The sequence below is a fragment of the Solea solea genome, chromosome 15 (assembly GCF_958295425.1).
Source record: "Solea solea chromosome 15, fSolSol10.1, whole genome shotgun sequence".
NCBI lineage: Eukaryota > Metazoa > Chordata > Actinopteri > Pleuronectiformes > Soleidae > Solea > Solea solea.
This window is the reverse complement of record NC_081148.1, coordinates 12,079,729-12,106,137: the sequence shown is the minus strand read 5'-3', so window position 1 is coordinate 12,106,137 and position 26,409 is coordinate 12,079,729. Positions and strand designations below refer to the sequence as shown.

Here is a 26,409-nt window from a genome sequence, read left to right as displayed (position 1 = left end):
ATTCTCTTTGAATTTGATGAATTTACTTTGAATTTGGTGAAATGTTAATCATGTTCCAGAGAACATTTCTGATTTCTAACTTCCACGTAAAAGCACCAGTGATAGCATGTAGCCTTGGTAGCATATAGTGTGTGAGTAAGTAAAGGGATGGAACTGAAAAACGTGAGTGCTGACTTCAACTTTATGGAATGCTTATCTTTGCTCTTTGCCAAACAGTTCTTGCGTCTGCCTTATTTTTCAACTCATCACTTTCTCTAGATGGAAAAATGTTTTTTTTTTGTGGCTGACACAGCACTTTTTCTGGGGCAAATGGGGCAACTTTATAGCATCACAGGGAAAGGGTCATTTAAAAAAAAGGAAGAAGCCGGGAATTGTCATTTATGTTGACAGCACAAGTAAGTTTTCCCACAAAACAGCTGCCTAGTGAAGCTTTAAAAGGCCAGTGGAGTAGGAGAATGTGATAAAGGAAGGCGATGATGATAAATCAGGAGAGAGACAACAACGGACAGAGTGACGGAAAAAGAGAAAGGAAGAGACACGGTGGCTCTGTCACATTTCCCGCCGCTTGCTATCAGTGATGATGGGGGCTGTATCAGCAGAATGGTCAGCTAATCAGCCTTCATAGTGGGACAACCACATCAGTTAGCATCAATGATAAATCATATTGACAGCTTTATCCTGACAGAAGGGGAGGGGAGGGCGGTATGATAGAGGAGGGGATGTGGCACAAAATGTACTGGAAGTGGTGACCAAAGACGAGTGGTTACATTTAGGGGAGAGGGAGTTTTAGAATTATTGTATAAATATTGTGTGGGCAAGATATTTTTTTATTTACTTCAGCTCTACTACCTGCCTTTCTTTCATCATACTTTCTGTACTTCCATGTCACTCACTGTACTTCACTATTCCATCCTCCTCCTCAACACACAATGTTTGTTACAAAGATTCAACATACTCACTATGTTTACAAGTGCAACCATGTCTTCGTTCTGAAAAGATTTGTTCCGATTGGAATTGTGAACACCGATCTGAATGACGATCAGCATATACCAGCCCTGTCGTTGACCTTTTTTTCTGAATGGACTGCTTGTCGTGCAACATTCATTGATACAGATCTTGTGGTAGCAGAGGCACCTGTATGTCCTATGATCCCATTTCAGAGCAGGGACGCCCATTTAGTGGTTCAGGCTGGTGGTGATGATGTGGTTTGGGATAAAATAAGTACTTTGTTCAGGTTTTGGGACTTTTGTTGAGTCATGACAAATAAATCATCATTTTTTTGATTCCTTTGTAAAAGCAGGGTGCTCTGAATGCGCTGACTATTTAAATTAAATTGGTTTGGGAGCAGATATCACAATGTTCCCAAAGCATTAGAGTAACAGTTTCATAGTGGAGGGAATTATTCAGTGTTTTGAAACACATGTGGCATTTGCCAGCTTTTACAAAGTTTCTCTGTGTCTGATGATAGTCATTAAAAGCACAGCCAAAAAAAAAAGGTAAAGTGGTGAAAATTACACATGTTTATTTTAGGAATAAATTGATATTCATGGTAAAGCAATAACACATAAAATGACTGCTTGTTCTATCATTACACTCTGACCAAGTCTCAGGGCGCCGACACAGCAATTACCCTACACTGCTTGATTATTCCTGACACATACTATATTGCACCTTTGACACCCCAGTGGCTCATTCACATCACAGTGACCATAGCAACTTACTAAAGTATAAAATGAGTGCCATCAAGAAACAGTGCATCTAAAAAAGTGTCTCCACAAATTCCAGGGAATGGAAAATGTGTGTGTGCGTGCGTGTGTGTGTCGTGCTCTCATTTCCTCCAGTTTTTGTGTTTCCAGAGACAAACTGAACAAATGCACTGACAGTGGGGGAGCGCTGATATTTGGGTTGATCACAGACAGTATTTACTGCCTCTGTCACATGAATAAATGTTGAAGTTTTACCTCCAGGTGCCTGATGTGAAAGTTCTGTAATTACTCTCAGTTGGCATGATTATAGCTGATGGCTTAGAGCTGATGTCAGTGAAACACTTTTTAAAAAAACATGCGTTAAATAGATCTGTATATCGAGAGCTGTCACTGATCCAGAGTGTTTTGTCTCAAGGGTCAGCAACAAAATCTAGGAGAAACCTTTTGAGAATCCCCCAACATGTGCAAAAAACAGCTGACATCGCTGACAACTGACTATAACTAACTGTAATTATTTATGCCTGTGCTTTTCCTACCGTGACCCCATGAAAAAGGCCCATAGTGTGTGCAAATGATGACATTTTGAGTTCAGCTACAATAACCTGCATCGCCGCTCAATAAAGAGGCAACGACAACCTTTGTTTCCCTTGTGGTTGATGCAACAGTAGTGAGACACTAGTAAGGACATTTTTCTGCAGAGACAAAGAGCCAGTGTTATGTTGTGTCATGTCATTTCATGAAAAGACTATAGGTTGAATGCTATTCTTTTAATTCTTTAGGATTCAGAGATGTATTTTTTCTCAGAAAACATCAGTGAAAGCAATGCTTATAGGAGAGTAATGTAAACACAAATGGCGTAATTTGGTGGGCCACACGGCGGAGTAGTGGTTTACATGTTCTCCCGTGTGTTCATGGGTTTTCTCCGAGTTTTCCGGTGTCCTCCAACTGTCCAAAGGGTTAATTGGACACTCTTAAGTTCACCATGGTTGTTTGTCTCTGTGTTGGTCCTGTGGTGGACTGGTGACCTGTCCCGGGTCTACCCTTCATTCACACTAAGTCAGCTCGGATTGGCCCTGCGACATTTATGTGGAGGGTCAAAGTGGTAGATGATGGATAGATGATGTACTTTTGTTTTTACTCTTAAACTATACAATCAGTTTTATAATGACAAGTCCCAGCTCTTTTTTTTCTCTCCTTCCTCTCTGTAAACCTCTCTTCTCTGTAGTCTGGTTTCTGGCAAACACACAGTTTACAGGACAGTGTTCCAAAATGTGCAGTTGCAACAGTGGAATTATACAAAATCTTACTCATCCAAAGAGAGAGAGAGACGTTAAGGCACCTCAGACAAACTTCACTCTTGAAATAGGGTAATGTCTAGATTTTTATGTCATCAAAATATGATACTATTACACAGAATCTTACTGTTTCTATTTTCTAGTATTGTTGCTGGCCACATCCTCCATGTCGAACCTTGTAGCATCCCATGAGTCCATGCCTCTCCAGTGGTGTGACTCAAAATATCATCCAGGTTCATATCAATAAGAAGACCTAATGTAGAAATCCCCACATAAAGCTCATATTTTGCCATTGTGCTTTTTTAATTGAGCTGAATGGAATGATTGCTGAGGAAGCAGCATCTGATCGCACCGTCTCTGGTGCAGGAAGAAAAAAAAAAAAATCAGTCATGCAGAACCAGCTCTTCTTTAACAAACCAATTAATTATTTATGGGATTCGGAGGAGCAGAGAAACTTAATTTATTGTTATCATTAGAAGAGTGTTCTGTTTGTGTCCATATGAAGAAGAGTCGGGCTACAATTACTGGCTCTGCAGATTAGAGAGAACTTCAGACATCTGTGGCAGACGGCCAGTCTCACATCACAAGTTCACAAGATGCCTCTGGATTTTAATGAACTTTAGGAACTTGACATATTTTGTGTGTTCAGGACGAATAATACTATATTTAAAGTAAATGCATTAAAAATGGAGAAGTGATCAATAATTCAACTGTCTTTTAGCTTTAGGCAATCTGACTGAGAACTAGACTTAAATACATGTCAGTATCAGTGTTTCAGCATTTTACAAGTCATAATTTACATGAATTAAATGTAATTAATGCCGACGTTGTTAACATAATTAGTAAAAAAGTAAATCTACTTATTAATATAATTACACTTTTCCGCAGCAGGTCAAAATGGATGAATACGTCAAACAAAACATTGGCAACTGATGTTTGTTTCCATCTAACCACGACCACATCCTCACTTTTGTAGCCACAATGCTGAAAGGTACAGTCTTTCAGTATAACTAATCTTAACCACATATAAAAAGAGCTTTTTATTTTTCGTGCCTGAGTCAATACTTCCTGCTGCTGTAGGGTCACTAAGTCAGGAAGTGCTCCCGTGGGTTGTATCAGAGGGAAGGTGCAGACGATTTATATAGTCATTGACCTTGTTAAGAACATTTGAAGGTTGTTATTAAAGTAATAAAACACCTGAAGTAACATAAATACACTAAAAAAATACAGATACTAGAAACTGTTGTACAACAACACAATATGGTGATAAAATATTCCTAATCTAAATGATTAGGACCCCCCCCCCCCAAAAAAAAACAGTAACTGTTCCTTACCTTTGGGCAGCCTAATCACCTAAAAAACTTTAATTTGCAAATGTTTATCCCTCCACAGGAGCAAAGAGCCATAACACCAGAGACACTGGCTAAGGATCCCATTGTTTCTGATTAAGAATTCATTATTTGCGACCTGTCTCCCTCCCTGCCCAGTGCATCGGCTGATTAGCAAGCCGGGAAGGATAGGTAATGACGATAACACTAAACTCAATAGCTGTTTTATAGGCAGTGGTGCTTTACGATGCTTGCACTAATTGCTGGTGTGATTAGTGAGGTGTCTGTGCCCTCTCTGGAAACTCTGCGTGTCCTCTGAACTGAGCTCTTGCAGACTGGAGCACAGGGGACGTGTGGGTGTGCAGTGGATCATTACAGCAGGAAGACACGGGGGCTTAATCGATTTCTCACTTTTTCTTGCCCTTGTCAGCCCTTTCTTGTGTGCTGCAATAAAGACAAATTAACTTAGAGGCAATCAGATGATTTTTTTTTTTTTTTTCCTCAGTGATATATTTTTAACTGTCAGAGAAAGAAAGTCCACATAAAAAAAAAAGCAAACTGAGAACATTATCTGTGTTTGATAACCGGAAGGAAGAATCACTTCCTTCATGCCATCAGACAATTCAATATATAAAAACTGTGAAATCAACACTCACTTTAACACCACGTTGAAATTTTGTGTCTGCCGTTCAGCGTGACCTCCACACCCACATTCTCGATACAGGTAATTGGTTGATGTGGCTGAGCAGACTGAGCTAAAAGTGAGAGGATAGCACACTTACAGAGGCTTTTTTGTTGTTGTTCGGATCCATTTTCCTACCACTGAGTTTACATTTGCATGGATTTTCAAGTTGTGTTTGCATACACTGCTCTGTGTGACCTTTTGTCTGGCTCTCTCTCTTTTAGTTTCAAAAGACGCGTCTCTTTGTCTTGTAGTTAAAGTTACACTCTTCACACAATTCACAACACAAATTTGTTTAACCTTTGTTTCATTGTTACAGTTGGCTTTCGAAGTGTCCGTCGAGTCTGTTAAAGATATCAAGGAGAGTTTAGCACCCTTTTTTAATTACGATCTGCATCCATAAAATGTTTTAAGCATCTGCAGTGACTAATATTGTTTTCATAATGTGTTTACTTTATATAAAAAAAATCATTAGCATCCATCCAGCATTTACAGTGTGCCCACACAAAGCTGGTTAATGTGAAAATACAATATATGCTTAATCATCCTTGATGAATTGCAGAGCTTTTCAGATATGGCCTCCAGAAATCTGTAGCGCACTGCTCTTTGTTTGTGAGGAAGCCTGACCACTTCCCTGTGTCTTTACGTAAAAAAAATCATGCACTTTAAACTTTGAATCGACGCAGTTCATCAGAGTGACGGAAATCCTTGAAAATGAAAGGTACTTGGATTAAAGATTAAAAGACGTAGTACATGAAACTGCTCCAGCTATGGACTTTTTGTCTTTCACAACAAATTGCTCTCTGACTTAATAGTTTGTTTATTAGATGGAGGACTAAAACATGCTTTGCCAGTCTAAATAAAACCTTGCTGGCATGGATGATTGCGACTTTTATAAAACATGATTATGGTTGTCTGTAGCATATTAACCTCTCTTTTAAAGTCAATAAAAAAAAGTAAGAAGGAGTATGAATGTATTTTTAAAGTACCGTACATCATATATCACAGCTGTATGGTGCTGGAAAAATGTAAAAAGGGCTTGAATTTGGACTTGGAAAAGGTGTATGGGACATAGTACGGTGCAGCTGTTGTCAATAACATTTTTTTGAATAATATATGATGAATATTAAATGATGATTTGTTCAGTTGAGCTGTCGGCACCAGATGTTAACATTCAAACACAAAAAATCTCGTTAACCTAGTAAAGCTAATGTGGACTTGAATCCCTGTATAGACATACATCTAATTTAATCACTGAAATAAATATGGATCACCTTCACCGCAGGTTCATTTAACTTTAAAAATGATATTGCTGCAGAACTGAACTTTGTTTATTCGTTTAGCATAATACACAGGCTCAGTTTTTACTTCCAATGACTGCAGCTCTAATAATTTGTGACAACTCCTCAACCTGCCAGTCAAGATAGATCCATCTGGAGTTGGGGAATGTGAAGTGGAAGAAACTATTTTGGACATCCAGGGTCTGGGGATGTAAGTGCTCTTCACTGACAATGATAAGTGACTGGCAGCTGGAGCGCTTGAGGGCATTGAATGGCCATGAAATGCTTTAGCTTTATTAAGGCTCATTTGTGTCTGTATGAGGTAATTTCCTCCGTATTTGTTCACATTTTCTAAAAGCTAATGAGAGATTGGGAATCGCAAGGCAACTGTGGAAACTTAATTTTACGAGTTAAACGTCCAGTGTGTAATATTTTAATTTATTTTTTATGGGGGTTTATTGGCAGAAATTGAATATGTGAGGCTACCCATACCTATGTTATGTGTGTAATGGCTTTAAGAAAAATATTGTATGGCTATCATGACCTTAGAATAAGCCTTTTTTTAGGCGAGGACCATGCTTTACAGAGATTTACCAGAACATCTCCTCACGTTTGTGAAAGCCACCTTGAAGCACTTGGGCAATGGAGGAGTGAGATGAGGAATCCACTGTTTCTTTCTTCTGGAGTCTTACCATTAGATGGCATTCATTCTTACACCTCAGAAAGGCACTTTTCCAACCTCAGTCGTGACATAAAAAACATAAAAGATGTATTTATATTGTGCTAAATATGAGGTTTTTGGATTTGAGAGAATTCAGTATGAAGTCATCATGTCAGCCTTCATGTTTCTGTCCATATTTGCTGGCAGTTTGGCTAATAGAGTTGAACAGCGTTCCACGTTGCCCCTGTGTCTCGTTCTCTCTCTTTGATGTGTCAGATGAGTCAGGCTGGAGTCAGGCAAACAGCCATGTCCATCAGCTCCATCCATCATGCAGTGGGCCCGGGTGGCAGAGAGAGGATGACGGGCAGCAGAGACTGGGCAGATGTTTTGCGGGGACTGATTTGTGTTCACGTCCATAAGGGATGTCATTACGATGTGGACAGAGAAACGTGTTGCTGATTAGCAGCTTATTGAGTCAAGGACACTGGCTCCCAGTACCATACACCTCTCCACCATACACGACCACAGTGCCGATGTTTAGCCAGTCACTGTCCGACTGTCTCAGATAGAAGACCTTTTTGTCTAATTGCTCTGTTCCTCAGCTCCTTTATCCTGTGGGATAAAAGCCGATTTTGCCATTTCAACTGTACTTTGCTTGTATTCACCCAAAAGTGGGAACTCAGAGGTACACCATGTTTGTGGATTTAGTTCTTAGAGAAGCCACACTGTGTTGTGCTAAGTAAATAAAGTGGCGTCTCCCCGAGGGAGCGTAAGGATTGCAGGAATTGAGCAAAGTGGACAGTGCAGCAGAGAGAGGGCTTTAGCACTGATCCAAGACAATAGCCAAAATGGTAATGTTGAGAATCCGATCTGGACCCTGAGTTTCCAATGAACCATAAGCTGTGTTGTTAGAAATGTGGATTTTCTGCAAAGCCTTTGACAGTGTCTTCCTTTCCTGTTCTTCTCCATTCCTCCTTCAACCCTTTTTTTCAGTTTTCTTACTTGCTGAATATAAGCAGAAATTAATATTTTTCATTTATTCATTAAATGCACAGATCCTCGGATGTCAGGGCCAAACAGAAATATTATAATCAAGCACATTCTCTGTCAAACTAATGTACATTTACATTAAAGCATTTAGCAGACACTTTTATCTAAAGCGACTTTTAACAGAGGACTAACCTACAAGAACTAGGAACAAGGAACAGTGGACTGACAGAGGGTGAGAATGCAGAAGTGCAGAAGGAAATCATGCAGGGGAGGGGGTAAGGTAAGTGCTAGGACAGAAGATGCTCTTGGAAGAGTTGGGTCTTCAAGAGCTTCTTGAAGATAGACAGGTACGACATGTGCTCTTTTAGGCCGATTGAAGACCATCTGTAGCGTAGCAGGGTGTTACTAAGAGCTGGGTAGCCTGTTGGGTTAGGTATGGCCTTATTTTTCTTATTGAAATGTACATTTTTCCAAGATGTGAAGACTGACTCCAAAGCCCTTTTATTTACAGTTGACTGGCTTTCGTGCAAATACAATTAAGATTGTTTTAAATCTACATTTGTACCTAAAACCGTTTCCATTTCCCAATTATAACACACTGTCAATGATGCAAATAGGTCTGTTTGATTTAAAAGAAGTTTTGAACAAGTTACAGTTAATTATTTGTGGGTGACCAGAATAACAATGATCTTCCTCCATGAAAGGTTCACAAGCTTAAGGAGCTTGAAAGAAATGAGCCAATGTCAGGTTTGAAGATGATTGGTGGTGATGCAGCAGGTGCACATAGTCCTACGTGATGTTTGGTTGCAATACAAACAATTGCTGAGATCAAGTCAAGATTACACTAATGTGTGAGACACTTTGCTGGTTATTTTTTAATTCTCATCTGAAGCAGCAGTAGAACAACTTACCGATGGAGGTGAAGAAGAACCTGAACCACAGCAGCCGCCATGAGTCCTGTTACCTTGCCTTTTAGATCTGAAGGATGTGTCTGTGAGTCTGTGCACTCTGTGGAAAGAGGGAGATGGAGTAGAGGATCTGATCAGCTCAGGTGGTGCAGACTGACTCCCAGAATGTGTTCATAGGCTGCTGGTAGATAAAGAAAAATGTGGCATGATGATTTGAGCAGCTCATGGTCGGTCCCCACTAAAGAGCAAATGCCTGTGTGTGTGTGTATGTATGTGTGTGTGTGTGTGAGATTATTGTTTTAAGAGAGGAGAGGACAGAACTCCTCCAGTGGACACGCCCCCCCAGCATCTCAGATCGCAGAATGTTGCTGAATTTGACACGATTTGAAACCAAATTTTTCAACACTTAGCAACTCTTTTAATCATTTAAATTTGGCAAGGTGATTAGTAACGCATTTTCCTTGGGGGGTGACAAAGTCAGAAGAGATATTTTTATTAATTTCCTTGGACTCTAATCTGCAGCCATCCGAGGGGGAGCTGTCACTATGACAAGCCCCTAAATATGTTATGCCTGCTCTCATGTTTGTGCCAGTCTACTATGCACTAAAGTGTGGTCTATAGTTTGGCTCATATATAATATAGTTTCACCGTTTTTTTGATAATGTTTCCCAGGACAGCGCTGAAAAGTGTTTGCGTGCAGGAGAAAACAAACAGGAGTAACCTCAGATATTCACCTCGGCTCAGAATCCACACATTTCTTGAACTTATTTTTTGTTTGTTTTGGCCAAACTGTCTATCAACCCCAAGGTATTACACCATCAGGTCCATAGGGCAGCCCGTGGCCAAGTGGAAAGGGAACTTGACTTGTAACCGGAGGGTCGCCGGCCCGGCCAAAAAGGGCTGGGGTACCCCTGAGCAAGGTACCCAACCCCCAATGCTCCCCGGGCACTACTCAGTGTGGCAGCCCACTGCTAGGATGGGTCAAATGCAGAGGAATACTTTCCCTAAGGGGATTAATAAAAAAAAAAATAATTCTAAAAGCAAAGAATACAAGCAATCATAAATATGATACTCTTTGAACCTGAACCAGAATGTTTTTCCATAACCGTATCAAATCGACAATTCCTACCAGAGCAATTCTAAAACGACACAATAATGTCTAATAATCACCATATATTCTACTTATTTTCTTAGTAATCTCATAATAGTTGGCATACAGTAATTATTTGACCTGTATTTCTGATACAACAGACTGTTTTCTTACCTTTTCCAGTGTGCAGCTCTGCTGAGACCAGACATTCACATGCATCAGATGTGGACAGGTTCATGTTAGTTCACACCTGGCATTATACATTGTATTTCCACACGTGTCTCCAGTGATCACTTCACGTTCCCACTCTATATGCAAATAAACACATGCATCGTTTTACTATTCCAACCAAAAACAAATGCGTTGTTGTTTTTAGCCGGTCGGACTATGCCAGACAGGTTTGTTTTGTGTGTGTGTGTCTGTGTGTGTGTATACTCATGTCTATTGTAGACTATGATGACAAAATATGATTGTGATTTGTTTAGGTTAGGTGAAAGGTCAGGGTTAGGCACTTAGGGGATGCATTATGTCTAGGAGTGTGTTCACTAACACTGTGTATGTGTTTTTGTGTGTGTGCTTGTAATTGTCACCTCTTTAGGACGTTTTCTCGCATAAAGGCCAGGAATAAATGACATTTTAATCATTTGAAATATTACACAAAAAAAAAAAAAAAAATGCATGAGGTAATCAATATTTTTGGTTTGATGTTGTCTGGTGTCCCAAAATAAATCAATACAAGGGAAACACAGAGAGAGAGGGAGAGGGATGCAAAAATACTTTCAGCCTTAATGAGGCTGTCCTATTATCGACACTGCTAAAAATGTCACCAAAACCAGCATCTCGTTACCTCCTCAGCATGTCTTTGAAACATTCACACCTGCGTTCCTTAAAGCTTTCCACCTCAACTGATCATTGGAGACATTTGACTGACTGAGAGACGAGAGGACGGGATTTGTCTACTTGATCGTTCAGTGGTGCAAACCAATGCTGGTTGATGCTACTTTCTCAAGGACACATACTACCTCCCTTGGTCCATTGTTTTTCTGTAAATAAGTCTATATTCAGTCCTTTGTGTGCACACTTTTGAAATGGTGATTAGATAGTTAGGTTTAGGTTGCTCATACAAATACCAATTTTTCTCACCCTATCAGATCACATCAACACTGCACTATAGTCCAAGTAACACTCAAAAAAAGAGTGTTTTTGTGCTCTTGCTCTTGGTTATGTGCTGGCAGTTGGAGCTGACGTGCTCTAGGTTTTTCAGCCTTCTCTCGGCATTATGTCCAGTCTAGTTCAACACTTGAAGGCAGGATGTGTCAGAATCGCAGCCCTCTCTCTCTTTTTCTCCAGCCTTCTTACTCTCAGAGTGAGTCAAGCCTCGTCACCACTCAATAGAGAGATAACCCATCACATGCCGTTGGTCTATGTCCAGCATATAATAGCTTCATTGTGATTTGTCTGTGAAAATACTTATCTGCTCCGGAGTGTTTAAGGCTTAGAGGGGAGGTGGACGCTCAATTTTAAGTCTACACACTCACAGCACGAGTGGGCCGTGGTACAAAGTGGGCGAATAGAAAAAGTCTAATTGAAATGCACAGTTTGAGATGGAGTTAAAATACAATCGCAGTCAAAGATTGTGTGTATCGTCAGGAATAGTGAAGCCGGAAATCTGTGCATGTGCTCTGGTGTCACTCAGACAAAAAATCCTGCACATTTCCACCCAACTCTTTGACTTTCTGTTTGTTTGTCCTTTCTCCAGAAAGAGTTCCTGGCAGCACAGACTGAAAAGGACATCTTTGCCCATCTGGGTCTCGAGTACATTGAGCCATGGCAGAGAAATGCGTAGGCCTCTGCTCCTCCCTTCCTGCCTGGATGATACCCTTTGCATTACATCAGTGTTCTTCCCATCTGTTTGCTCGGCTCTGCTGTGATTCACTTCCAAATAGCTTTTGATTTCTATACACTTATGTGCCATTATTTTTTTGCTGTTTTTGTCTGCTGTGTGATTCATTATACTTCTTATTCACTATTGTCTTTTTCAACATAAACACCCCTTTGTCACTCTTGTCTCGCTCGGTGTAAGTGTTGCAATTATAGGGAGAGGCACAAAGAGGAAGCATTCGGAGTATGCATCACTCGGGGAGCCGCTACAGTGCAGGAAAGAAAGGGAGATTGTAAAAGAAGTGCAGAGAGAAGCAGAAGAGGGAAGAGGGTGACCACAGACGGCGAGAGAAGGATGGCGAGGGAGAGAAAAACAGGAAACGGTGGGAAAAGTGAGGGGGAGGAGAGCTTTTGTTGAGCAAAATGTTGTAATCACCCTCCTCCTGGCAGGAAAGTGCTCAGCATGAAGCTGAGCCAGGTCTCCAGGGAATCGGGAGGTGGGTAATGAGCGTCAGATGGAGGAGTGTTTGGCATCGCCATTTAGCCTCCATTTAAAATCTCCGTCCACTGGAGTTTATTTAGCTGGCATTCTGTGATGAAAAGACCCATAGCCGCCGCTCTTGTTTCACAATGAGTCCCCTTCCTCAGATGCTGAGCTGAAATAAGAGGCACTAAGCTTCACTGGGAAATTATGAAGAATCCAGACGGAAGGTAAATTAGTCTGCTAACCGTAAAGAATATGGATCTTGGCACTGGAAGCGCCTTTGGCTCGGGTGCATAAAACATCAATTTTCATATTGCTTTGACTTGGGCTTATGTTTTATGTATGACAGTTGTTTTGTATCCTTATTTTTCAAGGTCCCCAAATGAAGATATTTTATTGATCCTTGTGAGCAATTTGGGTAAGTCCGACTAGTTTATCCGGTGATACACACCGTCCTGCTGTCCACACACACAACCCACTTTCCCACGATGCTCCTACTCTGGTTTATCCCATGGTGCCTAAATGAGAGCAGAGATAGATGAGCGCAAGGCCTTCTTGTAAAAATACACTATTTAAAGATTTTGAAGTAGCACAGTCCAGCACTGACCTGGGCTCCTCCCTTTCCCCTTCTTTGTTTTCCTCTCCTCCTTTAACCCCTCTGTCTTTCTTACTCTCCTGCCGCGCTGCTCTTTCAACCTAGCTGACTCAAAACAAACTTTAAATTTGCAGTGTTAATCAGGGGGAGCAAGATCCAACACAAGCTACACCACTGCAAAGATAAAGATTATTTTTTTTACCTTAGAAGAAAAACATGAGCGATCCCTCCAGAGTAAAACCAAATCAAGCTGACCTAAATACATTTACATTTGTCCTGCTGTCTTTTTCTTAATTGTTTTTCAAGTGCACGTGGGATTTCTTTTTATTTTCACATTAAATATTCACCAGTGTAAAGGGATTTACAGGCTGTAGCATTCACTTTAAGAACTTGCACATTGTTGTTGTTTTGGTCTTTGGGATCTCTAAACTGTTTGTCTAGCTGAAAAAGCCAAGAATTAAATGCAGATGGGGCAATTCATTTGCAAGGTCTCACACGCAATTTTAAGTGAGAACACAGTTACTGTTTCCGTCAATACGAGATCGCTGTGCACACATAATAATGCATTATTCTACGAGAGTACTTAAACACTTAACCCCAGTGATCTGTGTTAATTGCCTATTGTATAATGCAACCACTTATTTGGACAGCACATAAATAAACATACATTTTAGTTTTCATTAGTTTTACGGAATACATAAGGAATAAAAAAAATGACTTTTTAATGGTAACAAATCTAACAAATATCTAACAAATGCCGGTGTTATGTTTCTCCACCAGTGTTAATGTCATGTAATTGAGATTAACAAAGTGTGATATAAGGAATGATAAATGACACGTTTCTTTAATCTGGAGATAGGCTGGTCCTCCTGTTTCAGAGCTGTTGTGCTCTAGACGAAAACCAGATTTTCGGCTTGATGGCTTTGGTAAATAAAATGCTTTTTTTTTTGTTGAGCATCTCAGAGGTTTGAAGATGGTTTGGGACAATCAGGGAAGCTTTTTGTGTGACATACTAACTTCATACACAACTGTGTTTTTGGAGGGGTCTTCCCTTACCAAAGCAAGCTAAACAACTGAATGATTTCAATGTTTAATTCCACCTAGAGATATAGTTTTAGCTTTGGTTAAATTGCGAAATCTAACTAATTTGTTTATTTCTCTTTCAACCAATCACATGTGGCCATTTTCTAGGCAAATGATGGCCTTTGGCATTCTGGCAGACACTCCCTATTTTGCATGTTTGATGTCTGAGGTCTGACTTGAGTTGACAGAGGCGTGAAAAATTCTTTGCAAGGAATTTGCATAAAATTGCTCAATATCCTGACAAATGTCCATCATTCTCATTTTAATCCTCAGTTTTCTCTCTCTCACTGACATGCAAGCAAGCGAAAGCCTTTGATAATCAGTGTCTGATACTGATTCTTTTAACTCAGCCAGATCAATCATGGCACCGGATCTTTATATTGACACTTTGGCGGTATAGCAGCCGGGTCTTTACTCAGTCTGTGCCTCACTCTCAACCTTTTAATAAGCATGTGGACGAGTATGCAAACATCTATCAGGCACTGAGGCCCCATGACACTCCCCAGCAGACCTATCAAGTAATCTATATATATATATGTAATTGTAATGCTGTTGTTTTATCCTGTTTTCCTCTTTTGATGTCTGACTGTACTTTACATGTGTGACAGACTTTTTTTTTACCGCATAATACTATGCTAGGTTAGGTTTATTTGTGCATTTTTTTTAATTATGTTTTGAATACACTGAGAATTGTAACTATTTCCTAAAATATGATCACAGGATAATGCTGATTTTCAGGCCCCTAGAGATTTATTTTTAGCTAATTCTCCCTCACATTTTCCTGAAAGTGATATTTCTCCTGTCGTAAAATAAATAAATTCCAAATAAACACAGAGCTGTAACTGTAGTCCGGCATTTGAAAGTCAACTGGGTTTTATTTATATAGTGCTTTTCTAGTCTTTCATATCCTACATTTCTATCACTCATCTTTCATAACCATTCACACGCTGCCGACAGAGCCTTCAGGAGCAAATTGGCACATCCGTATGTAGATTAGCAGAGGCGGGAATTGAACCCACAACCTTTGATTTGTCACCCCACAAATGCAAATACATGTAAACAATCACAACGCTGAATGATCACAAAAATAGATCTAAAAATGGCTGCATCGTTTTGTATTCATATTGCATTTTTTTTTCTCCTTGTCTGAGTGTCTTGTCACATCCAAAAAGGTTGTGGGGGCCTTCTGAAGCCCAAGAGCACGTTGTCTCGTAACACGAATACACTGCATTGTAAAAAAAAAAAAAATGGCGTAAGGTCATTACGCTGTAACGTTGACAGTTTGTCACTGCGCATATTATGGGGTGGATTGAAAGAGCTGATGGTGGGTGGAGGGTTTGCATTGATGGGCAGTGCTCAAAGATTAATGGGTGACTCTTTGAGGAGGACACATGCACCTGGGGGAGCATGCGTCAACCATAAAGCTTCCCTAGAGACGGCCTGCAGATAGAATATGAAGTGTCACTTTTCCCTTGGAAAATGATGCGACAAAAGGCTGTGATGGACGATGAGTGAGTAGGTGTGTAATGTGAACAACGGTGTGAACACATGCCTTAGAGGTGAGAGCAAGCATCTGTGAATGAAATACTAAAAACGAAGCAGAGCAGACGCAGAACTGGATCCGTGTGATTACTATCCGAACTGTCAGTGCTGCAAAGAACATCACAGTTTTCATCACAGTTTGAGCCATTGGCATATCTATCCTTTCATGTCAGGCATCTAGCAACTGAAAAGCAGAAGACTAAAATAGATTGGGACCAAACACTGATAATGTCTGTGCCGAGCTCCTCGGGCAAACTTTTTCTTGTATTGTATCAGAAGACAGTGATTTATTGGCTGTGCAGTGAGGGCTTGAATGCATGTGTTGGGGCCAGTCAAAGCCAATAGGGGAGGGTGACAGAATAAGGACATGCCGTATCCTTGCCTCTCAAGGCCTGTCACAACGTCAGCTCAGCCGGAGAGAAGTGAAGCTGATATACGGCTTCTGTTGCTGTGTTTCCACGGAGTTTCTGCAAAACACGAGCCCATTTAAATTTGCCTGAAGAAAAAAAAACATGAAATTGAGAGTTTGTGGGAACAGAGATTTGCTCACAAAGACAAATTCTTATCAGCGATGCCGTGACTTTCAGACTCACTCGGTCTGACATGGAGTGATGTGCTGCATCTGCGTTAGCATGAGAAGGATCGGGCACACGCACTCAACAAAATTTAATTTAAGGTGACCTGCTCCCTTCATGATAAATGACCTGCATCCTTAGATTTCAGCGAGGGCGGACGTTTCAGAGTGTGGGTGTCCTCCTCCGCAGGTAGCTGAGGAATGAGAGGATTAGAAGGAGGAGATGAGCCATCTGCTGTAACATGTCACCACACTGATCCCTCTACTTTCTGCTTTGTGGCAGAAAACAGGCAAGGGGGAAGAGATCCGTCTTTGTACAAATGTGTTCATGCACAGCTTACCTTTCAGCGTGAGCAGTTGCTCATGCACTGTACGTGCCTGCACGTCTGCATTAAAGGATACAGCTGTAATGAAATGAGCTTTTCCTAATAGTCAATTGCTTTCCTAATTGTTAAAATGCTTCCGAGTCTTAAATATTATACAAATGGGAACTTTAAATTAGACACAATTAATTTCTCAAAGAGTAAATCCTGCAATTTTATATTTGAATTTTAGTAGTTCTGAATATTATTCAGTCCAGGAAGTAAAGTCGAACAGTGTCTTTGTCTGAGTTTACAGGCAGGGAGAGTCTCATAAAAACATGTTGTCGGCTGCATTTATGGGAAATGTAGGATTTGTGGAGCCATAACTAGGAGCCTCTGCATTGATTTTATCCAGTGAAAAAAATCTAACTTATTTAGAAATGCATCACTAACTCGTACTTATTTAAATAAGGTACAACAAATGCAAATGACAGCATTCAGTGACACTAAGAGAAAGATGTGCAGTGATCATTATTGACGAGTTCCATTCCATACATGTATTCATACAGTTACACTTGAACTCATCCTGACCTCACCTTGAGTAGAGCCGAAACCATGAGGAAACACATTCTTCTCCTACTGGATTGCACTTTTGCATCAAGTCATACATAAATCATGGGGGAAAAAAAAATATAAGTAACAACTACAGGATATGACAATAAGAAAATTCTATTGTGTCTGTGTGTAGTGAAGAAGGTTTTGCATGTTTCTTGACTGTATAGAGCAAGTGTGCAAGCCTGTGTGTGAGTGTGTGGTGAGCGTGTCTCCATCTTTCTCTGACCCCACCCTCAACCTTCTTCTGTCCCAGTCTCTCCAGTTGCTCTGCCGGCTATTCCAGAAGGACCTACTTCCATATCGGCCCGCTAATGAGGTGGTGCTGTTCGTTCTGTGGATATTTGAATGAAGAGCCAACCATTTAACCCCACACACCACCCTCAACCCCAGTGTATTTTTAGTCTTCACCTCATTTCATGCTGAATAAACACCTGTGCTTGGTGACCTGTAAGGCCAAGCCACATGTCATTCCTTAAGATTAGAAGAGAAAAAAAAAAAAAAAGATTGAACCAGTTGATAATATTTCTATGAAGAAGCTTTTTCAAAAACCCAAGCCAGAAATTCTACTAAAGTGAACAGATTTGACTGGAGTCAGTGAGATTCTAAAAGAATCAGAATCAGAATCAGAAGAGCTTTATTGCCAAGTATGATTTGCACATAAGGAATTTGTTCTGGTGTCATTGGTGCATAACAAGCATACAAAATTTTAAAATTTTAAAAGCCAAGATTCCTCAAACAAGAGTTTTGTACGCCGTGTGTTAATTGATAATCTGACAATTCATTTAATCAGTTATGGTGTTGGGAAGGACAGGAAATGCCAAGCAGGCTCACAGTTACAGAGAAAGTCAGAGAAAAACGTTGGACAAAAACACACATCTGTGACGGACAAGGACTTTTGCTCCGGGGAGGACGAGTAGTTGTGAAATACAGGATTATTTTACTGCACCACGTTTGATTATTGTAAAACTCTCTAGTCTGTTTCATTACCATTGTCACTGTTGCATCACTTCTTGATCATTGCAGAGCCCCTGCCTTTTATAACGAGGCCGTCCTCACCAGAAAACTGCGACATAACTTGTGTTATAAACGAGTCGAGCGCTTGAATCGCTCAAGCCCTGCTACTACTTTTTAACAGAGCCTTTAGCAACAATTTTAGGCAACATTACACAGGCAACACAGCAAGGACCGCAAACAAGAATAAACAGCTTAAAGACACAAAAATTAAGCAGCTCCAGAACATCAATCAGTGACTGTGCAGCACTGACTGTCAATGTGTTAAAGCCAGAGCCAATTAACAGGTCTCAGCAATGGATAATGGAAAATGTTATATATGGCACTAATGCAACATTACCACCAGGAAGATGGTGACAACATGCTATAAGTCAATGGTATTGTTAGATTCTAATACCAAATTTGCAAAAGTAACAAGATAAGACAGTTGGTGTCAAAGTTTGTGATTTGATGGTTTAATATGGCATAGCAAAATTGGAGTTTTATTCAAAGAAATCATGTTTTTCTCCTTCTACAGTCTGCAGTGGTTTCTTTTAAAACTTCACCATGATCTTTAGCAATAGACTCCCTTGGTAACATTAATACGTATTTACTTTGTGACAATGGGGGTGCTTATGTGATTTATGGTGTTGCTACAGATCAGGAAAGTTAATGGAACATGACATACTGTACATAAACTTAATGTGCAGCATCTCGTCAGACACCCTGATAGTCAACAGACTACAAAGGCTCAGATAAGTCAGTTTAACCCTTTAACACAGAGCGTAACGCAGACAACACGTTATCGGTATCTGTTATTTTAAATATGTGTTATAATGTTCACATTTCTAATAAACACGCAAAAGTACAACGACAATGTTTTTTTCCAAATAAAACAAAAGTGTTAATACACTATTTTAACATGTAGTAAATTGTAAATAACTGTCAGATATTGAAAATTATTCTGGAAAAATGGACAAAAGCACTTAGTCACAGGAAATTTTAGCAGATTTAACAAGCAAAAAAAAAGTCCAGACGGACATTTTGAGGCTTCGGTGTTATAAGGTTGGTAAACAGAAAGACAGTCCAATAAGATGAGGTATCCAATAAAACACTGAGGCATATTCAACCAATCAGACCAGGGGAGGACGGTTAACAAGACACAGGTGTAGGTAATTAGGGCGGGGCAGACAATCAGCACAGGTGGGGAAGACAGAGACCGGCAGGAAGACGCAGGAGGGGAGGAAAGGAAGTGACTTGAAAAGAGAGGTAGTTATATATGGGCAACAAAACAAAACTGGAAATAACAACAGAAAATCTACAGCAACAGAAAACAATAACTTAAGTATAAACTGTTACAAAATGTTTCCATTGAACCCTTGAAGTTTTTGAGCATTGTATTTGATATATTGTATATAATTATACATTAGAATTACTATCACAGAAACAGAGACAGGATGAAGCAAGTGAGGGGAACTAAAATAAAATAAAAGTTATCATAAAGTAAACAGACCAAACAGTCGAAGAGAATGATGATGGCGAAGATAAGCGACAGCAAATGCAAGCGCAAGACAGAGGTGGTATAGATTGGTCGTCTACACAAAAAAGCGCATGGTGGTATTTTGAGATTTTGGGACTCGTTTTCAAAAAATGCCATTTCAGGGCTCCCAAAATGCTTTTTCCTTGTGGATAAAACGCCTATACGATAAAAACTTCAGCGGATTCACCTAGACTCGTTTTCATGTGGACACTAAAGCATCAGTCAGCAGGGGGTAATAATGCTGAGCAGAGACACAGAAAGATAAAAAGCAACCCTCGATATAAACACAATGGCCATACCATTGTGTTTCAATAAAAAACCTTTAGAAACTGAGAGATATTCCCCGAAATGTCAAACTTCATCGGAAACCGCCAGAATATTATTGAACATTATTGAGGTTGCTGAACTGAAGCGAACATGAAGCCATGATCTCCTTTTTTTTTCCACGAGCACTCATTGTGTCAGTCTGGATGATTGCTCGTGTTTAATGGATTTAAAAGAGGACATTGATGTTATCACTGGGTGAATCCCAAGGCATCTGTAATTGTCAGACAGGCACAAAATGAGTCCCTGCCCTAATTTATTTGACTTACATTATCAACACACAAGAGCTCACTGCTACAGTCGCTGTGTTTGTTTCGACCTACGCACTTCTTTTTTTTAATGCTAATTCCTTGTTAGACCTTCAATGACACTGTACCTGTTCTCTTTTCTACATTTAAATACAGATCACAGGGTAAATCCTCATATTATCATTCAGCAAAAAAAATACAAGTGGTCCCTAGTCTGTGTCACTCCTTAATTAATTACTGCCACTGAGTACCATGGCAACCACAGGTAATGTTTCTTTGTGTGATGGTGAGTCCAACGATGGTTAAAATACTTGGCTTACATTTTTCCAATGGCAGTATTATAGTCCATGTCTCACTCTATGATGTTTGCACACCACCCAAACAACGTGCACCTGTGAAACAAGTTCGAAATCAGGATGAATATTGCAGTGAATAAACGTTTCTACTTTCCTGAATCTAACAACAAAGCACCCAACTGGAGATATGACACACAGACGTGCACAGTGTGGTGACAGGGATTTTAATTTACACTTTCCTTCACACCTTTCTGTCTTATTGTTAACCCCACAGGCAGGAGGAGGGTGATCAGTGCAAAGGGAGCAAAGGGAATAAAAATCAGTTTGCCATGTTACCCATCTTGTCCAAAATAGCACTATAGGTTTAATAAGACATGTATTAGTGATTGTTTTGAAGTATTAGTGAAGAATTGCAGTTGGATACTTGCCAAAGACGTAAGAGGGCTTTTTCTTTCAGCTGCTCCCAATTTTGGAGGCAAGTTTATAAATATATTTTTAAGCCGGATACTCTTCCTGATTCAACCTGCATGTTATAGACGTTTCCCTCCTCCAACGTACCTGTTTCAAATGAATTGGTTATCAGGCTTTTGTGGAGCTTGCTGACCAGCTCACCATTTGAATCAGGTGTGTTGGAGCAGGGAAACATCTTAAATATGCAGGGCAGTGGGTCCCCAGCACCAGGATTCAGAAATACTGCTGTAGACCAGGCCACCACAGAGGCATCCGGGACGAGACACCAGCCAGTGGAGTGGAAGAAAAGCCAGAGTGGTTTGATGTGAGGAGCTCTGCCCAGCCACACATCCCCGATGGATACACAGTGCGGTAGAGGGTGGAAGACGCTGAACTGTCGACCAACGTGCCCTCCCCAGGACAGATGATGGGCACATCATCCAACTCCCCTGTTTCAGCTTGCACTTTTAGAGTTCTCCTTTTTATAGAAACTTTTTTGCCTCTTTTAGCCCCAATTTTTAAGCACAATTTAAGCTTGTTTTGTCAAGCTCCTCCTTGTCTCCGCCTGCGTCTCCTCCTGCATGCAATCACCTCACCTGCGTCGGGAGCACACCTGCTCTCAATCTCGACTTCTTATGCCCTGGGTCTGCAGCCACTCGTCGTCAGTCACCTTCATGTCTGTATTCTAACGCATCTCCACTGCAGACCCTTGTTTTTCCTTTTTTCTGGTGGAGCCATTTTAGAAAGGGGCACTGGGGCTTTCTTAATCCAGTAAGCATTTCTAATGCTAGCAGCTGGCAGCTCCATGGCATCTTGAAGTGCTACGAGCTGTGTTATTTGGCAGCCGGTTGTGAACCATTGACCATAAACACAGTTTGTGGCCCACGAATCAAAAGGTATTTTGTAACTATACTGTTGGCGCCATTGTTATCAGTGAAGCCAGTGTTTTAATTTGACATGTTTCCTCAATCTCTGGTCTATTTGTAACTTAATATAATACATTTCTCACATATATCACCTTGATTAATTCTAGAGAACTGTGCTTTAAACTCTACCAGTGGTGCCTATAGGCAAGGCTATTAAAATAAAACAAGGCAGGTATGGACTTATTTAAATCACTGGAGTAGGTGTTTTTCGACCATGGGATACCAATGTCAATATGTCTGCACTCAGGAACAATAAAAGATTTGATGGTGTTTTCTTCGTGGCAGAAACTTTTCACCAACATAACAGTATTTCCTTTTTCAAAGGCTCAATGTGCTTTTCTTGACTTCTCTCTGTCATTATGAGTGTCAACAATGCTTTGAACATTACGGGCCCTTGATGCTGGGTCTGCAGGCTATGTGGTGACAGCTGGGGGTAATTCACTTTGCTTCATTTTGCTCCCTGTTAACGGCTCATGGGATGATAACAGCAGCGCAAAAACTTTAATCATATTCCTCTGCCTTCAAGACAGATATTGCTTTTTCTCCCAGTTTATTGAGTGTCTAGAGGAGGGTTGAGTGTGTGACAGAGGAAAAAAAAGGAAGGAACAGAGGGCAGGATGGAAGGATGTGTGTGTGAGGCTCCAAGGTGTCATGGGTGGTTGGAGAACATGTATCATCAATCTTGTACTTGGGGCTTCTTCTACACGAGGTGGCATTAAAATGATCCACAACCTCTTTCCTGGGCTAATAGTAGTGAAATTGAGATATCAGACTGAGATATCCTGGCTAGAGGAGAGGGAAATACGCATGCACACAGCTACACCAGCAGAGCTTAAACACACAAGACAAGCAGAGTGTTCTTCCATGGGGGCTGAGGTGATAATCTAATAGGGACATTTATTTTTGTTTCCTGCTCATGCCTCACTCCTCGCTTCCTCTGTCCTCTTCAAGCTCTGAAACAAAAGCCTTCGTCTAGGGGCTCTGCTGCTGCCGCCTCTGTGGCGTATAAATAACAGTCACACAACAACAAAACAAGTGTAACACACACCATCTGGCTCCCCACCGTTGTCTGCCTCAGTCACAGAGATCAACAAGAGCTGTGTGTGGAGGGTGAGCTGGAGAGGATCTGGTGAACAGAACAGTGATGCCATATTGAAGCCAAGCATGAATCTTATCTGGTGTTTGTTGTTTTTTCACTTAAGAATGTAATAATACATTCAATGTGTGGTATAGGTTTGGCTGAAGGTACAACATGCATGTGTAATGACTGGTGGCTACAAGTCAAATGAATCATAAATCTGTCAACAAGCAGGATATGGGCTGTAAGCAAAGCTGCCCGTTTTCATCTGCCCTGTTATCTCGGTTTCTGCTCCATCAAATTAAAACGTGTGGAAAAGGCAGAAGCGTATTGCCCCCTGCGATTGTTCTCTAATTTATTTCTGTGATAACAGCCAGATGGTTTTTTATCACTTCCATGAACCCCAATTGTTTCTTTGAGCAATGATTGTTCTATTACCAAGAATTACTCATCCATCGATGGGCAGGGGAGAGAAGGATATTAATCAATGTAACCTTTGTAACTAACAACCTTGTTATTCCTTCAAAGCCAAACAAACTGAGGGTTTGGCTTTGTTTGAGGCTCATTATTAAGACCAGTGGAAAGCAGACATTATACATTGCTATTGATCATGTGTGAAGGCAGACCTACACAGTCGATACCCACAGCTGATAAAAAAGTGTCTTTTAAATTGCTGCATCCTGAAGTAAAAAACTGTTTTGCTTTGTAGTCTGTGCTCTGTGTGAGAGCTATGGCTTCCATTTGTCCCTTTATCTCATGAAAACATCCGTAGAACATTTGGTCACAATCAATTTGTTAGTTTTGGGACACATGTCTTCCTTTATTTTTAGTTGAAAATTGTATCTTGTGATTCAGAATGGACTAAACACGTTTTAATCCAAAGTACTTGTTGCATTTAGCTTTGTTTTAGTAGAATAGGGGTAGCATTTTTGAAAAAGTGTGCTTCCCAACCTCAGGTTCCCCTGAGTCGAGAAATATCTTCATTCTGTTTTTTGCTATGTGCCCACCAGTGACACTTGGTCCGAGGCTTGAAACTGCAAAGCTAATTCCACACTTTTTAGACCCACTCATAGGGGGACGGGACCTCATTCCCAAAATGTAAAAAGTGTCAAGGATCATCATTGCTAACAGAACCAAGTGTCACTGGTGGGCAGGTAACAAAGAAAAGAAAGACATTTCTCAACTCAGGGGAAACTGAGGTTGGGAAGCACAATTTTTTGTAGTAATTTTGTAGTAATACAAAGCTAATTGTAAATCAGTGAACTATTCCTTTAACATTTACCTCTTTATTTCACCCCTTTACACCTGGCGTTAGAATGCGGATAGCTCTTCACCACATGCATTTACACCTTATATTAACATGTGTCACTGGTGTCCACATCAAGATCTGATTGCTATCCAAACACATCAAGTTGTCTTCAACAAGTGGAAAACTGTCAAAAGTCATGTCAGATTAGCTCTGCTCGGAGCCACCAACGTCAGCTCACATAGTTGTCGCGGGTGGAGCGGAGATGCATTGGAGACTCTTTGCATTTACACTTGGCAGATCGGATAAGAATCCGTCCTCGGGTGTATTTACAGCTGTACTTACATGTGGTCAGGTGCTGATCTGATTGTACTCCGATCACAGGTGTAACGGGGGCCAACGTGTTGTCAGGAGTTGGAGTCCAACCACCTTGGCTGTGATCTGCAAACAACCTGCTCTACCTCCTGAGCCACACACACAGCCGCCCACACTTCTCTCCACATAAAAATGTGACACATACTATTTAAGGGTCAGTTCACAGACTGGATTGCTTTTCCAGCGTTTGATGCTCAGAATGTTTGTGGGGAAAAGCCTTCCTCTGGATATACTCTGTTTATTACTGTGCTTTTAAATGTGTGTCCTACAGATTCTGTTGATCCCACCCTGTCAGGTATTCCAGGACACCTAATGACGACCATACACTACCAGTCCTGTGGCTGAATAGTTCATTTCTACATTCCATTTTGGTGCACCCTCTGACAGATGAATTTAGTGAGGGTAAAAAAAGCCCAGGTGTAACACATCGATTGCCAATACCTATAGCAACACAGGAATCATTTAGCAGTGTGGCATAAACTGTGACAGATCTGGTATTTGGTGTTCATTGTGTGTCTTCACCATCATATTATCACCATGTGGTCCATTGCTCAGTTAGTGGGTTGCTCACTCATCTGTTATACCAGCCAACCTTATAGCAGGCTAGAACTGTAGCTCTGGGTTGGGGCATTTATGGGCTTCAGCTTAAGAAATGTCAGTTTCATTTCACTGAAATTCATTGAGTATTTTCCAATGCAGAATACAGTGGCAACTCACGATTAATGAGCAAAATCAACAGCACGTTGACTCCAAATCACAACATTGCTAGTAATTCACCAAGGACATCAGAGGAAACATCATGTGTAGAAGCGAACGCACCGCAGTCTCTTTTCACACTAATTAGGTGCTGTGTCGACATGTTCTCACCCAGGAATATTGTCACACTATATAGCACAACCATGGATGTGATGTGTACTAAGGTGATTTTTACCCTTTAAAAGATCATCCTCCTTGGCGGCCGAGTTTTTCGAATCTTATAAAATGAACGAGTGGAGTCAGAGGTTAATGAGCAACGAGGGCAAGTTCACGAAATTCATATTAAAATTAGAATGACACAGGAAATGGCTCAGTAATTAGAAGTGACTATTTTTGCATTTCGCTCATGCTGAGGTTTTTTTTTTCTTTTTAGAATATTCACACATTAATCTAACTCCTCACCTCTTCAGGCTACTTAGGTCAGCTGTGTCAGCTCATGACATTGAGCCTGCGAATACGAAGTAGAAATAGTTGCTTGAATGTCTATTTAATGGAAATGGAACAAACACTTGACAGTATACAATTTCAATCAAATATCCCTTAAATCTTACTCACAAGTTAAACATTTCGATTAGGACTTCCGGTTGGGCGATCGATGGAGTAGGACGTAACTTTCGGAGCTCCTGCTAAGCGTTCTAAAAAACTATTTCAGAGGCACATTTTGTACTTGTTTTTTTTTCTTTCAGTCATATTTAACATTTCTACTTCAACTTTTTGCTGACCAAAATGCCTCCTAAATCCAAAAGTGGCAGTAATTCGTCGGCGCCACCACTGCGGCCTGCTGCACACGCTACATCCTCTCCCTGTAGTGATCCCCCATCCCCAAGCGCCAGTGCTAAAATATCCACAGTTTCCCCCGAATTTAAGGAGGAGCTGCTCTCTTCACTCCGGTGCGAGATGACGGCTATCTTCAAGTCTGAGCTCCAGACAGCCTTGAGTGACAACTTGACATCCATCAAAACAGAGCTACACACGGTAAAATCCGAATTGACTGTGAGTATTGCTAACATCCAAACCGACGTGTGCGCCCTGAAGAATACAGTAGGTGAAGTGGAAACTTCGCTCTCTACTTGCTGTGATGACATCGCTACACTTCAAGCTAAAGTAGAACACCTGACGGCTGAACTGGCGAGAGTGGATAATAAGTGTGAGGATCTGGAGGCC

The 26,409-nt window shown here is 40.7% G+C and overlaps 1 protein-coding gene across 1 annotated transcript in view; it reads left to right on the top strand.

Moving 5' to 3' along the window:
- dntt (deoxynucleotidyltransferase, terminal) overlaps nt 1-14,779 on the top strand; it is an 82,632-nt gene extending 67,853 nt beyond the window's left edge. Inside the window, exon 11 of the mRNA XM_058651719.1 lies at nt 11,700-14,779. Within this exon, the coding sequence (XP_058507702.1) occupies nt 11,700-11,786 (87 nt within the window). The 3' untranslated portion in view covers nt 11,787-14,779. The remainder of the gene's footprint in view (nt 1-11,699) is intronic.
- Nucleotides 14,780-26,409: the final 11,630 nt, after the last annotated feature.